Here is a 15,984-nt window from a genome sequence, read left to right on the forward strand (position 1 = left end):
AAGAGAGAATCCTAAAAGCAGCAAGAGATAAGCAACAGGTTAATAAAAAAAAAAAAAAAAAAAAAAACCCATAAGGCTCTAAGCTGACTTCTCAACAGAAACACAACAGACCAGAAGGGAATGGCACGAGGTAATCAAGGTCATGAAAAACAAGGATCTGAATCCAAGACTACTCTACCCAGCAAGGCTGACATACAAAATAGAAGGTTAAATAAAGAGCTTCCCAGACAAAAAAGGCTAAGGAAATACATTAGCACCAAACCAGCACTGCAAGAAATGTTAAAAGGACTGCTGTAATTAGTAGAAGAAATAGGAAAAAAAATATAACCAAACTAAGCAAAAATGCCAATAAATAAGTACATATCAATAATCGCCTTAAATGTAAATGGACGGAATGCTCCGATTAAAAGACACAGAGTAGCTGCTTGGATAAGAAATCATGACTCATCTATATGTTGTTTACAAGAGACCCACCTCACAACAAAAGACTCACATAGGTTGAAAGTGAAGACATGAAAAAAATTTCCAATCAAATGGATAGCAAAAAAAAAAAAAACAAAAACAAAAAACTGTGGTAGCAATACTCATATATGACAAAACTGATTTCAAAATGAAGATGATAACTAGAGACAAAGAAGGACACTACATAATAATGAAAGGATCTATCCAACAGGAAGATATAACCTTGATAAAAATATATGCACCAAATATAGGAGCACCAAAATATATTAAAAATCTTCTGGAGAACTTCAAAGGAGAAATCGACTGCAATACAATCATAGCAGAGGCTTCAACACCCTGTTGACACCACTGGATAGATCCTTTAGACAAAAAATTAGCAAGGAAACAGAGACTCTGAATGAAGCACTAGACCAAATGGATTTAATAGATATCTACGGAGAATTACACCCCAAAACGACAGAATTCACATTCTTCTCAAGTGCACATGGGACATTCTCAAAGACAGACCACATGATAGGAAACAAACTAAATCTCTACGAGAAGATTGAAATCATATCAAGCATCTTCTCATCACAATGGCATGAAACTAGAAATTAATTGCAACAAAAACATGCAAAGACATTTGAACACATGGAAGCTAAATAGCATTTTATTAAATAATGAATGGGTTTCCAAGGAGATCAAGGAAGAAATTAATAACTTCCTCGAAACCAATGAAAATGAACACACAACAACACAAAATCAATGGGATGCAGCAAAAGCAGTTCTGAGAGGAAAGTTCATAGCACTGCAGGCCTACCTCAAGAAACAAGAAAAATTTCTAATTGACTGTCTAACCTCACAACTTAAAGAATTAGATAGAAAACAAAAAGAAAACTCCAGAGCAAGTAGAAGGAAGGAAATTGTAAAGATCAGAGCAAAAATCAATGACATAGAGACCAAAAAAACAATTCAAAGAATCAATAAACAAAGAGCTGTTTTTTTGAAAAGATAAACAAGATTGATGGACCCTTAGCTAGACTCACCAAGAAACAAAGAGAGAGAACCCAAATACACAAAATCAGAAATGAAAGAGAAGTAACTACCAACACTACAGAAATACATAAGATCGATAACAGCTTCTATGAACAATTTAAGGCAACAAATTCGACAATCTAAGTGAAATGGATGAATTTCTAGAAACACACGGTCTTCCAAAACTAGACTGGGAAGAGATAGGAAACTTGAACAGACCAATAACAACTAAGAAGTTTGAAGAAGTAATCAAGACTCTCCCCGCAAACAAAAGCCCAGGCCCAGATGGCTTCACGGGGGAGTTTTACAGAACATTAAAAAAAAAAAAGAAGTAATACCCATTCTTCTGAAAGTATTTCAAAAAATTCAAGAAGAAGAAAGACTTCCAAACTCATTTCATGAGGCCAGCATAATTCTAATTCCAAAACCAGAAAAAGACACTATGAAGAAAGAAAACTACAGGCCAATGTTCCTGATGAACATAGACGCCAAAATCCTGAAGAAAATACTAGCAAATTGGATCCAGCAATACATCAGAAAAATTATTCACCATGAGCAAGTGGGATTCATCCAAGGGATGCAAGGCTGGTACAATATTCGTAAATCAGTAAATGCGATACACCACATAAACAAAATGTAGTATAAAAACCATATGATCATATCAGTAGATGCTGGAAAAGCATTTGACAAAATCCAGCATCCATTTCTGATAAAAACGCTTATCAATGTGGGAATAGAGGGATCATATCTCAACATAATAAAGGCCATATATGAAAGACCTACAGCCAACATCATACTCAATGGGCAGAAAGTAAAAACAGTTCCCTTAAAAACAGGAACAAGACAGGGATCTCCACTTTTGCCACTCTTATTTAACATAGTACTGAAAGTCTTAGCCACAGCAATCAGACATATAGAAAAAATCAAAGCGATCCAAATTAGAAAGGAGAATGTGAAATTGTCATTATTTGCAGATGACATGATATTATACACAGAAAACCCTAAAGACTCCATCAAAAATCTACTAGACTTAATAAATAAATTTGGCAAAGTAGCAGGATACAAAATTAATGTCATGAAATCGATGGCATTCTTACACACCAATGATGAACTCACAGAAAGAGAAACTGAAAAAACAATCCCATTTACCATCGCAGGAAAAAAAAAAAAATAATAAGATACCTAGGAATAAACTTAACCAAAGAAGTAAAGGACCTATTTGCAGAAAACTACAGGACATTGAAAAAAGAGATAGAGGAAGACATAAAAAAGTGGAAGCACATACCTTGTGCATGGATTGGAAGAATTAACATCATTAAAATGTTTATATTACCCAAAGCAACCTATAGATTCAATGCAATCGCCATCAAAACACCAACGGCATATTTCACAGAACTAGAAAAAATACTTCAAAAGTTCATATGGAACCAAAAAAGTCCCCGAATAGCCACAGCAATTTTGAAGAAGGACAAAGTAGGTGGGATCACAATATCAGATATCAGGTTATACTACAAAGCCACGGTAATCAAAACAGTCTGGTACTGGCACAGGAACAGGCATATAGAGCAGTGGAACAGTACAGAGAACCCAGAAATGGACCCAAGGCAATATGCTCATTTAATATTTGACAAAGGTGGCAAGAGCATACAGTGGAGTAAAGACAGCCTCTTTAATAAATGGTGTTGGGAAAATTGGACAGCTACATGCAAAAAAAAAATAAAATAAAATAAATAAAACTAGACCATCAACTTACAGCACACACAAAAATAAACTCAAAATCGATAAAAGACTTAAATGTGACCCGTGAATCCATAAAAATTCTAGAAGAAAATGTGGACAACAAAATTTCTGACATCATACACAGCAGAATTTTTGCTGATACATCACCTAAGGCAACAGAAACAAAGGAGAAAACGAACCCATGGGACTACATCAAACTAAAAAGCTTCTGCACAGCAAAAGAAACCACCATCAAAATGGAAAGGCAACTCACTGTGTGGGAGAACATCATTGCCAATGATACATCAGATAAGGGGTTAATTTCCAAAATATATAGAGTACTCATAGAACTCCACTAAAGGAAGACAAAGAACCCAATTAAAAAATGGGCAGAGAAGCTGAATAGACACCTCTCCAAACAGGACATACAAATGGCCAAGAGACATTTGAAGAAATGCTCAACATCACTAATCATCAGATTAAAACAACAATGAGGTATCACCTCACACCTGTCAGAATGGCCGCCATCAACAAATCATCAAACAACAAGTGTTGGCGAGGGTGTGGAGAAAAGGGGACTCTAGTACACTGCTGGTGGCAATGCAGACTGGTGCAGCCACTATGGAAAACAATATGGTGTTACCTCAAAAAGTTAAAAATTGAACTTCCATTTGACCCAGTGATCCCACGTCTAGGACTATACCCTAAGAAGCCTGAAACACCAATCATAAAGAATATATGTACCCCCATGTTCATAGCAGCACTATGTACAATAGCTAAGATCTGGAAACAGCCCAAGTGTCCATTAGTAGACGAATGGCTAAAAAAGCGGTGGTACATATACACAATGGAGTACTATGCAGCTGTAAGAAAGAAAGAGCTTTTATCCTTTGAGACGACATGGAGGGACCTAGAAAGTATTATCCTAAGTGAAACAAGCCGAGCAGAAAAATACAAATACCACATGATCTCACTTATATATGGAATATAATGAACATAACAGTCTGAGGAATAGGGTAGACCCAGAAACATGGAAGTAGGGTACAAACTGACAACCCTCAGGAGAGGGGTTGGTGGAGTGTGGGAAGCGATAAACTACAGAACTTATATGCATTTATGCATAACCAATGGACATGGAGAACAAAGTAGAAGATGGGGCGGGGGTGATGGGGAGGAGGGTGTCAATGGGGTAAAAAAGGAGAAACATCTGTAACAAAAATAAAATTAAAAAAAAAGAATTTCTACTGCAAAATGAGTTTTATTTTCCCATGGACTTTCAATATAAAATTGATGCTGGTATTTACTATTAAGCATGACTTTTAATAATAATAAAATTATATTCAGAGTAATGTTGATGAGCAGGGCGAACCAATATTTCTGACAAAACATTAAGAATGCAGAGCTGTATGAAAAATAACAGAAATGAACCCCACCCTTTGAGTTAAAAAATTGAAGAACCAGGAAATCTGTCCATTTGGATAATGTGTCACAATCTATAAAGAAATATACAGTTTAACAAATTGGCAATATTTTTCATTAGTCTCAAATGCTCCCTCCCCTACCCTCACCACACCTTACAGTGCAAAAACTTTAGGGTGATAGAAAGAGCACTCTAGGAGCCTTTTAAAATAAAAATCCCTGATGAAATTCTCATAAATATTATAGATATTCCTTAAGAGTGAATTTTTGTCTTAATGTTGTTATGTACATGGACAGTCAGAATGAAAGAGTAAGATTCAGTAGGCCAGAAAGGCCCTTTTTTGAACTTTGGAGAAAAGGAGTGGTTCTTTCTTTGGAAATTTGTTGAATTAGATGAAGTTTCTGTAAAGAAAGCACAATTATAAATGGAATTGGCTCGAGGTATGGCTGAGGGACAGAATCCTACATGGCACTGAATTTCTAATTTCTGAGCCAATGTGGAATTTGTATTTGTGTGGAAGAAGCACTGAAGAATTCTTTCCAAATAGTGGTAATCCAAACCATATGAGCACTGATTAATGGTTGTCATACTAAAACCTCAGTTAACCAGAATTTTAAAGGGATGGCCTTTTGTAAACAAAGAGGAGTTTATTAGGGAAAAATAGCCCCTCCCGCACTTCTCTTTCTCTCTTTTTTCTCTTTCTTTATTTAACACTATGGAAAATATTTCCCCAATATCTATGAATCTCCTGTGTGGCTTTTGTACCCTTTAAAAATTACAATCTGGCCCGGCCAGTGTGGCCCAGTGGTTGAACATCGACCCATGCATCAAGAAGTTGCCGGTTCGATTCCTGTTCAGGGCACATGCCCAGTCCCCAGTGGGGGGCATGCAGGAGGCGGCCAATCAATGTTCTCTCTCATTGATGTTTCTATCTCTCTCTCCCTCTCTCTTCCTTTCTCTCTAAAAATCAATAAAAAGAACAAAATTTTTAAAAATAAATAAAAAATAAGAAGTATAATCTGCTGAGAATAAGTTACCAGTCTTTGATATTACCATATCCTTCAGAATGTCCATTCTGTAGACTGGTCATCATTTTTCTTTTTATAGAAGTTGATGTATGGGTTTAGGCTGAATATAAACTGGAAGTTTAGGAAGGAGGGCTGGATAATATCCATTTATTTTCTTTTTACTTTGATCTCCTACCAATAGTAGGCAGTACATTTTTCATTCATTTATGTATCAGTTTGATGGATTTGGCTGCAAGTAACAAACAATACTATTCACAATGGCTTCAATTAAAAGGACATTAGTTTCTGATCTAACAAGAAGTATGGAGGTAAGATATCTAAGATTGATTTATTATCCTAATAAGGTCATCAAGGACACCAAGTTCTTTTTGTCCTTACACTCTACCATCATCAGCTGAAAATCTTTCATCTTGAAATATCTTACCTCATGGTTGCAAAATGGCTACTTTAGCTTCATCCTTACGCAATAGCTCCAAAGCAGGTATCAGTAGTCCCATTTTATCATATTCCAAGTTTGATATATATATATATATATATATATATATATATATATATATTCAATTTCATACTTCATCATGTATAGAGTAATGTATATAGTTTGCAGCATCTGCATTTTTGATTAGCTGTTTCATATACATTTGCCATTCTAAACTTGATTAATGGCTATAAAATAGTTTATTAATATAAGATAACTTATTTGCCCATTGTCTTATTCTCAGACTTTAATTTTTACTATACTAAAGAATATGTGATGAATGTGTCTTAGAATGCTGATATACCAGTAAAGTCAGGCTGTGAACCCCATGTGGCCCTGTCTCTCCAGTAGGTCTCAATCCAGTCCATTCTGTATGGAGCAACCCCTCTCATGAGTGTACTTATCTCAAGTTATTTCTCAAAGAGTGAGTGTTGTGATGGTCATGGAGATGTACTGACCAGATCTTCCTTTAAAGAAAAACTGACTGGCTCAACTGAAAGCAATCTGCTTCCAACCCCTTCAGAGATCGCTTCAGCTGTTGGGAATGCTTTGTCCAAGTGCATGTCTTTCCCAAGGTGGAGCATAATGAATAGCTGATTGATGCAGATATGTAAAGTTCCAGCCATTGCAGCCCAACATGAGAGGCTGTCACTGAGCTGACACCAGAGCTCAACTTTTTCTTTTGTGCAGACCTGCTTCCATCTTATCCCCTTCACAGGTGTTGATCAGTAATAAGCATCTTGTGCACAAAACTTAATCACAGAAGCTAGTTTCCAGAGAATCCAACCTGTGGTGATTGTCTTCTTAGAGCCAGGAATAAGTGCAGAGCTTCTTACCACCTAGGTAGATTATATAGAGGGAAGGATAACCTGAAGGAAGAGAGAAGTGTCCTTAATATGAGACAGATTTCCTGGCACATAGAAATGTGCCATATGGAGTTGGAGAATCCAAGAATTCTTAGAGGAATTCCAGTTCAACTTTGAATATGGAGAGAAATGGAGGGATAGTAGAGACTTTAACATTTCTAATATATTTAAAATGTATTTTGAAAACTAAGCTTCTTTGAGTTCTATGCATAATAAGGTTTATTTTTGATTATGAAAGTAATACATGTTTATAGAGAATTTAGAAGAGAAGAAAGAAGAAAAACATCCAATTGTCGTAGACTCTTTTCTATGCATTGTTTATTTTGAATTTGTCTTACATAGTTATAAATCACACCATTTATGTAATTTTATTATAGTACATTTTCTGCTTAATATTATAAGAAAGCTTTTTCCATATTATTCCTTTTTATAAACATTACTTATTTATAATACTTACATTTTATTACTACAGTTTATTGAATCACGACATTGGCTATTTGGTCTTTTTATAGTCTTTTGCTATTATAAATGACATTGCAAAGAAGACTGTGTGTCAATTTTTTCCTGTGTTTAATATTATTTCCTTAGGATAGATTCCCAGAAGTGGAATGACTGGATCAGGGGGTTTGAACATAAACTTTTGATTTATGTTGCTAGACTGCTTTCCTAAAGGGTAACACAGGTTTTTATGTTCAGTTTTTGATAAGGAATAATGAAAAGTTTGTGTAATTTTGTACCTGTCTGAATGGCCAGACATCAGGTGAAGAAACCTGAGGCAGAGCAGAACACATAACCAGGCTTCTCTAGTTGGGTGGTCTTTTACAAATGAACTTCATCACCTCCCCAGTTTCAGTGTCCACACTCACTATCTCTTATCCATAATACAAGTGGAACAGGGACCGTTACTCATTCACTTATCCTGTATGGGGATTTGAATAATCTCATAATAGAGAGTGTCTTTGTCTGGTATAGTTGTAGGTCCCTGTAGATAAATGTGTGACCATGAATGTGCCAACTCAATAGTCAGTGTCAGAATAGGAAATCTAGAAGAAAAAAATCTCTAGATTTAAGATTACTCTTTTGAAGTATGGGGCCTGGTACTGCTTCAAAGATTAAGGATCTACACTTACTGGAATTCAATATTTAATTATTTTTAAATGATTCAGTTCCAATTCCAAATGAGTTTAAAATTTAAAATTAAATACAGACTTTCTCACTAAGTCTGTGGTTTTCAAGGGTAGCAAGATTCATCAAGGACTTTTACGTTAGCCATCACTTGGTGAGAGGTTCTGAATAAACATCCAGATTGTTGATTTTGGTCCTAATTTCCTACAAATATACCAAAACAGCTTTGTATTTCTTTTGTCATTAAGACATTTGATTTGCCTTATTATCCTCCACCCAAATTCACTTCACAAGACAGAATGATTTTCAGGTACCAATAACACCCAGTTCTACTGGGTGTTCTTTGGCTGCTGGAGAAACTGTGGCCTGTGTCTGAGTCACACACCTTTTACTGTGTCTCCTCTGGCATGAGATTCATGTACATTGGCATCTTCTCAGAGTGAAGTTGACTTTCTTTCTAGCCTGAGTCCAGAATTTCAGTTGGCACATGGTGATTCCTAAACAGTTTGAAGCTCATTTTGATTGGCTCTGGCCATCTCAGCCCAGCCAGGTTCACTCTGAGAGGTCCCCTGTCCTTTCATGAATGGCCATAGAAGCTTCCACTCTTGGCTCTGCATTCTAATAGCCCCTCTTGCATGGACTGTGCCAAAGCAATGCTTCAAAATATTCGTCCATATCATGTGGCTTTTCTTGCTGCAGTTTCTGTTCTTTTTTATTGTAGGATCTGGAGACTCACCGCTAGAAGATGATGAAGTTGTGTACTCACACCCTAGATATAAAGGTGAATGCTTTGCTTATGTGCTAATGAGGACCTGCTGATGCCAGGGGAACTTTTCTTTTTTGCCCTGCAGAGCAGATTATAATAAAGTGACCAGACAATGTAATTAAGTTCTAATTACCTATCCAGAAAAAAAATATTTAAAATTAATACACATATGTTCCCATTTTAAAAATAAAGAAAAACAAAAGTAAGCAGACCAAATGCATTTGGAAATCTCTGAAGTGCTGACCTTAAGCACCCTGGTGGTCATTTTATTCTCATCAGTTTCTTTACTGTCATTACTTCTGCAAAGTCAAGCTCTAGCTGATGAAAGTGAAAATCAAGCTAGGAGTTCTGCCTGATTCATACATTACAGCCAGAATCATCCAGAGTAAGCCACCCAAGGTTAAATCTGGACCCAGTGCTGCTAATGTACTGACATTAATGGGGACTGAGAAAACTTGATTTTCATAAGCTCATTTCATCATGCTCTTTCTGAGTCCAACTTGGCTCTTGAAATGATGAGTGAAGTCTGTTGCCCCATGAAACTTTAATCTAATGATAAAGAACTCTATTTCTACACATTTCTAGCAATCCACCCCCAAGCAACTATAAAAAGCCTAATCAAGAACCTTCCTATGAAGGCTCAGGTAAGTATGCCCACAAATATTTCAACTGGTGACTTATTTTTCTGAAGCATAGGGAGACCTAGGAAAAGTGAAGATAAATTTACATTCTTTCTTTCTGAATCAGATACACTTTACAGTGGAGAAATAGTTTGAAGAAAATTGGTTAATAAAGTTCCGTTGTAGCATTCTGCCCAGGAAATTTGTCCACATTTGGCAAGAGGACACTGCCCTGCTCTGTTGTGATGCCTCAGGTATAGGAGAATCATTTGGAGAGAGTCCTTCAGTAGTTTTCTACACAAGTGAAAAATCTTTCTAATGTAATGACTGGTGTCTATGTCCAGGTATGTTTCCCACCATAGTCCATATTATCTTTTGACCTGTGAATACAAATACTCATTCCTATCCACAGCTCCTATACAAGTTGCGTCAGGAATAAACTAGCCAAGCAGAGCACAAACTTGTTAATTAGATGTTTGGGGTAAGGAGGTACTGTGATTCTTTTTTTTTTTTAAATCCTCACCCGAGGACATTTTTTGCATTTATCTTCAAATAGAGTGAGAGGGAGAGAGGGGGAAAGAGAAAGAGAGAGAAGCATCGCTGTGAAAGAGACACATTGACTGGCTGCCACCCACACGACCCCAATCGGGGCCAGGGACAACTGAGGTATGTGCCCTTAGCGGGAACTGAACCGTGGACTCTCTGGTCCACAGGTTGATGCTCTAATCACTGAGCCAAACTGGCCAGAGCAGTACTGTGATTCTTAACACTTCTTAATTAATTGAGGATTTAAAAATCTTTTTTTCCCCCTTGAGTCCCTTGTTGACAAATCTTCCTAAAACACATGCATGCACATGTGACCCATCACATGTACAGTAGGGGTTGTCTAGTGCCCTTGGATCATTGTTCCCAATATTCATCCTCATCTCACAGCATTGCAAGTGTGGAAGGTAGACCAGATGGCCAAAATATGTGCTTGTCTAAAACTTAGCCTGAATGTTTAAGAATAAATACTTCTTAAGGAATTGTTTGTATTGTCAGTTTTTAGTTTAAAAACTTAGAAGCCAACCAATGTTAATTGGGGATTTAGGTCTAGATGCTCCATCCCCTGCACAGTGCCTGGCACAGAGTATATATTCAATAAGTGTTTTTAAATTAAATTTAAGTAAAAGAAAGAAAGTGAAATCTAACCCACGTGTTTTATGTTCCCAGAATGTGGCAAGCAGCTTTTGATTCTTTTACTTGGGATGTTATCATATTGTTATACTAATTGATGGAAGGGAGAAGGTATGTAGAGATATGCTGATATTATTCCTTATTTACAGATGGAGGGACAACAGATTAGGTAGGTGACTTGCCCAGAGTCACACATTACACGTAGAAAACATTACATTTGAGTCTGAAATCCAGGTGTTTTAATTCAATGTTCAGACTTTGCTAGTGCTTCCTCATTAGTCTGCTACATGACACTGCCTACCCCAGGAACTTCTGTTAATTGGAATGCTTACCACATTGGCCCAGGAAGGTGAAAATGCCTTCCTGAATAACCCATCTAGCTTTCTCCCTAAATAAACCCTGTCTTAATTGAAGCAGCATAAGAGCTTCCTTTCTCTAAACCTCTATGTTAAATGTTTTGCTAAATCACTTTAACTCATGGTGCTTGTATGCACTTTAAATTCAAGTCACTCACGGACATTTTAATTACTGTCACTGCAGTGCTGCCAGTCTGTCAACATATCTTTCAAAGATTTGTCTTAGAAAGTAATCCAAAATAAATTCCTCTTGTGAATAAATGAAAACAAGATTATTTTCCATGTGTTGATAACAGCACAGCTTTTGGATCTGCAGCCACCACTGCTAGGAGGATTTGAAGACTCAGGATATGGGGCAAAATCTACTAATTGCATGTTGTATTCAAATATGTGAATTTGTGATATATGTATACCCAAGTCATTCTCTAATGTACCTGCTAGCCTTAAATATTTGTCATGGGTACATTTGTGGAAAAGACAACCAGAATGTGTGTGCTAACAACTGCAGATATACTGTCTCATATTAGTTTACTCTAAAATTGTGTCCCTCCTGTTCAGCTGGTGTGTCTCAGTGGTTGAGTATCAACCCATGCACCAAGAGGTCACCAGTTCAATTCCCGGTCAAGACACATGCCCAGGTTGTGGGCCCAATTCCCAGTGGGGGGCATGCAGGAGGCAGCCAATCTATGTTCTCTCTCATCGATATTTCTCCATCTCTCTCTCCCTCTCACTTCCTCTCTCTCTAAAATCAGTAAAGGAAAAAAATTTAAATTGTGTCCCTCCTAAACTTATGCTGAAGTTCAGAAGCTGGAGGATGTGAGGGTTTTCAACTTTGAGTGAAAAACAAGTAGAGGACTGGACATTCTTAGTTTGTATATCAGTAGAATTGTGATCAGGACCCAGAATGCAAAAAAGATTTGCCTCCAGGAGGAAGAGTTACAAAAGACTACCTAAAGTTATCAGAAGAAGGAGTAAGGAGGAGGGCATGGGTGTGAGATAGGGAGTGGATCAGAGAGAAATAAGACAGAGTTTCAGTTATACAGTTTAAAGCATGATGGGACTTTGAAAATAATTTAATCCTCTTTTGTCTCTTAAATGAGGAATATGATTTCCTGAAAAATTTAGTGAATTGCCCAGGGTTACTAGGAGATGATAGCATTAGGAAATGTGCCCAGGCCTCTTGACTCTTTTCCCAACATTGTATCCACCATACTGCACTAGCTCATTATGTTTTCGACATCTGCCTCTGGGTCTCTCATATTCACTCCCACCAAATCACTCTCCCCCCACCTCCAGTGGGGATTTCATTTTCTCTCCCTAGAGCCCAGTTCTGTCAAGGTTTTCATAGTTTGGCCTGTGAGGTGGTGGGAAAAGAGGCAGTAAAGGGGAGCCAATTGGCAAAAGAAGAAAACTAGAGATAAGGAAACACAGAAACACTGCAGCTAGAAGGAAAACTAAGGAAAGAGAGAGTGTGGAAGTTAGGGAGAAAAGGGGGAGATGATAAAGATAAAGAGGTAAAGTAAAAGGTGTTTTTAAGATTTAACATCATTTAAGTCCTCTGACAGACTATAAAAAGTGCTTCTTTGAGATTAAAAACACCAAGTGCATTTGGGGATGTCATTGTAAATGATCTTTTCTATTACAGTTCAAAAAGAAAGGCAGAAAGAGAGAAGGAGAGAAATTTACCTCACTTCTAGTAGTCACAGAAGCCAGATGTTTTGAAATCTCAGTTTCATTTAAGTGGTAGGCATCTATGGATTTTTTTTTTCAGAATTTATCTTAAGGACTTTTGATTATAGAAGTTATAGTCACAGCTTGGCAGAGCTAAGCAAACATACCCCAAAGGCTTCACATTTACCTGTGATCTTGAAATCTAGTTTCATGGCCTCCCTGGAGCCACCATAAAAGAAAGCACTAAAGCATTTAAAATTGGTTCAGGAATTCATTTATAGGTAGAAGAAAATAATGTCTATGCTGTTTTGTACTTCACTTCAGGGTCCAGGTTTTTCTCATTTAAAAATTTTAGCACATACAGACTACATGTGTAAACTGTAGAGGAAGGAAAACTTGTTCAAGGATGATCTGCAGGCCTGGTGTAAGCTCCTGCAAGTCTGTATCCACATGGTTGAATTCAATTAGCTCTATGCTAAGCCCTCAGGACATCACTTTTACCCAGAAAGTGCAGGGAATACTGCTTGAATCCTGACTTTAGAACCCATTTAGGCCTATCTGAAAAACATTATATTATGAGAAAGGACAGCACAAAGGTGTAAAAAAAAAAAAAAAAAAAAAGGCCGTCTATGTACCATACTTGGACATGGCTGAGAAGCACTCAGAAACACATCCTGAGACAATTCGTCTAACAGGGTGTGTCCTCCTTCCTGGCCACATGATGGCGCACGAAACCCACTCACTGACAGCTCAGATGCTGAGGTGGAGTGAGAGCCTGGCAGGCTTGAGGGAGCTCCTCACTAGTCCCCATTGATTGTGCAGTGCCCATTGTGGGAATTTCCCCACCAAGGAGCTAGTCTTGCCCTAATAAGTTTTTGGCTCTCAGTGAGCACCTTCCAAAGTCTCAGGAAGAAGTTCTGATTTATTAGTGTCATCCTAACTGTGCTCTGGGCAACTACGAGACCAAAATCAAAACACCCTGGAACTATGCCATTTGGGAAGGATGTCACTCTCTTATCTCCATGGGACATAACTAGAAACATTTGAAAAAGGGAGTTACTTCTCTATGGGAAGCAATGATTCTGTTACATTAAGTCAAAATTATATAGTTTGGGGAAAAACCTGGAAATAGTGGTAGATTTATTCACTTTAATAAAAAGAGCATTAAGAGTTTTTACAGAGAATATACAAACAGACTTGGAAAAAAATCTAAATTATTATTTAAATTAATTTTTTTCTTTTTAAATTTAATTTATTGGGGTGACACTGGTTCATAAAATTATATAGGTTTCAGGTGTACAATTCTATAATACATCATCTGTATATTGTAGTGTGTTTACTACCTCAAGTCAAGTCTCCTTCCATCACCATTTATCCCTCCTATATGCTCTTCTATCCCTTTTCCTTTTGGTAATCACCATACTGTTGTCTGTGTCCATGAGTTTTTTTTGTTTATTTGTTTAATCTTTTTACCTTTTTCAGCCAGCCCCGCATCCCCCTCTCCTCTGATAGCTGTCACTCTCCTGCCACCATGTATGGATGGTTGAAGTTTACAATGGTATCAATTGTCCTGAAAAGAACTGTGTATGTAGTTAAGGGAAATATTGAAAAGAACAAGTATTAATTGAATGTTTACTATGTGGTAGGCACTGTGCTAGATGCTTGATATGTATTATTATTTTTTGGTTCTCCTAAAAGCCATATGATGTAGATATAGGTATCAACTTAGAGAAGTTAAGTAACTTGTCCAAGATCACACAGCTAGTAATGGAGGAAGCTGGATCTATATTTAGGTATGTCTGACACATATTCCCGTGATCATTACCTCCCCATCCAAACATAACTTAGAAGACATGGGGTACTATTTGGAAGTCCAAAATCTGGAATGCAGCCAGTCAGGGACTTCTAGATTGAGGAGACACATTTTCTGAAGATGTCATTTTCTATTTCCTCCTTTGTTTCTGTTACTTGTAGATACTCCGTGGTGTTCCCCCATCAAGGTGAAATACGGGGATGTGTACTGCAGGGCCCCTCAAGGAGGATACCACAAAACAGTCCTGGGAACCAGGTGTGACATTCGTTGCCGGAAGGGCTATGAATTGCATGGCTCTTCCCAGCTGATCTGCCAGTCAAACAAACGGTGGTCCGACAAGGTCATCTGCAAACGTGAGTAGCCCGTCCTCATGTTAGGTACTTAGGGCCAGTCAGGGCCAGAGTCTTTTGTTCTGACATGCTTTTTATTGAATATTTTATGGTCTTTGATAAGAAAAACTTCCCTTGTGAGCAGAAGGCAGTGGAGTTTCTAAGATATGGTGGAAGTGAGATGGCACCTTTTAGACAGAAGGGTATGATCAGCTTTTTGGGAAAGGGGTAAAGAATAGAGGCTTGTTCAGCAAACAGATTATGTTTGTTTATTAAATGCTGGACCCTTTAAAGATGTTGCAGATTTAGCCCTGGCCGGTTTGACTCAGCGGTTAGAGCGTCGGCCTGCGGTCCACAGAGACCCGGGTTCGGTTCCCGCTAAGGGCACATACCTCGGTTGCAGTTTGTCCCCGGCCCTGGTTGGTCGTGCGGGTGGCAGCCACTTGATGTGTCCCTTTCATGTTGATGTTTCTCTCTTTCTCTCTCCCTCCCACTCTATCTGAACCCAAAATGGAAAAAATGTCCTCGGGTGAGGATAAAATAAAATAAAATAAAGATGTTGCAGATTTAGAAACAAGACACATACAGGCTCTGCCATCAAGAGACTCACAGAATAGCATAAGAGACAACAAGGCAGAGCTGTAAACCATAACAGGAGTGCAAGAATGATGCTAAGGCATGGACTTGTGGTAATGGACACAAGTAGTATTCTCCCAAGAGATAGAGCTTAGGGAGGCAGGGAACAAGTTACTAAAGAATGCTGCTTATCCCAGGAAAGGAAGTATGCCTCAGGGGAGAAGATTGGAAGAGCATTTTAGGGACTGACTTCAAGCTTCATGAAAAGCCATATCTGCAAGTGGTACAGCATTACTGAAGCACATTTTAGATACCATCATTTTTCAAAACAGCCACCATTTATTGAGCTGCCATTATGTGCCAAGCATTTCACATACATTCAGTTTTTTCAGCTTTAACTTTAACTTTACTATTAGGGAAACGGAAGTTTAGGGCTGCAGCCATGTGATCCAGCCTACACAGACTAGGGGACTATAGTGAACACATTTTGGTACTTCCCCCAAATCTCCCTGGATGCTCTTTTGCCTTGTTAGTCCATCCCCATCCCACCCCAGTTTCTGAGTGATTT

At 37.8% G+C, this 15,984-nt stretch overlaps 1 protein-coding gene across 4 annotated transcripts in view; it reads left to right on the forward strand.

Moving 5' to 3' along the window:
* Window positions 1-15,984, forward strand: part of SRPX (sushi repeat containing protein X-linked) — a 117,260-nt gene that overhangs the window by 54,812 nt on the left and 46,464 nt on the right. For 3 of the 4 annotated variants that reach the window (XM_036271014.1, XM_036271017.1, XM_036271016.1), the window contains exons 2-3: window positions 8,831-8,890; window positions 14,673-14,864. In XM_036271014.1, coding sequence (XP_036126907.1) covers window positions 8,831-8,890; window positions 14,673-14,864 — 252 coding nt within the window. The remainder of the gene's footprint in view (window positions 1-8,830; window positions 8,891-14,672; window positions 14,865-15,984) is intronic. The other variant, XM_036271015.1, reaches the window with a different exon arrangement.

Source organism: Molossus molossus, unplaced genomic scaffold (assembly GCF_014108415.1).
Source record: "Molossus molossus isolate mMolMol1 unplaced genomic scaffold, mMolMol1.p scaffold_m16_p_2, whole genome shotgun sequence".
NCBI classification, from domain to species: domain Eukaryota; kingdom Metazoa; phylum Chordata; class Mammalia; order Chiroptera; family Molossidae; genus Molossus; species Molossus molossus.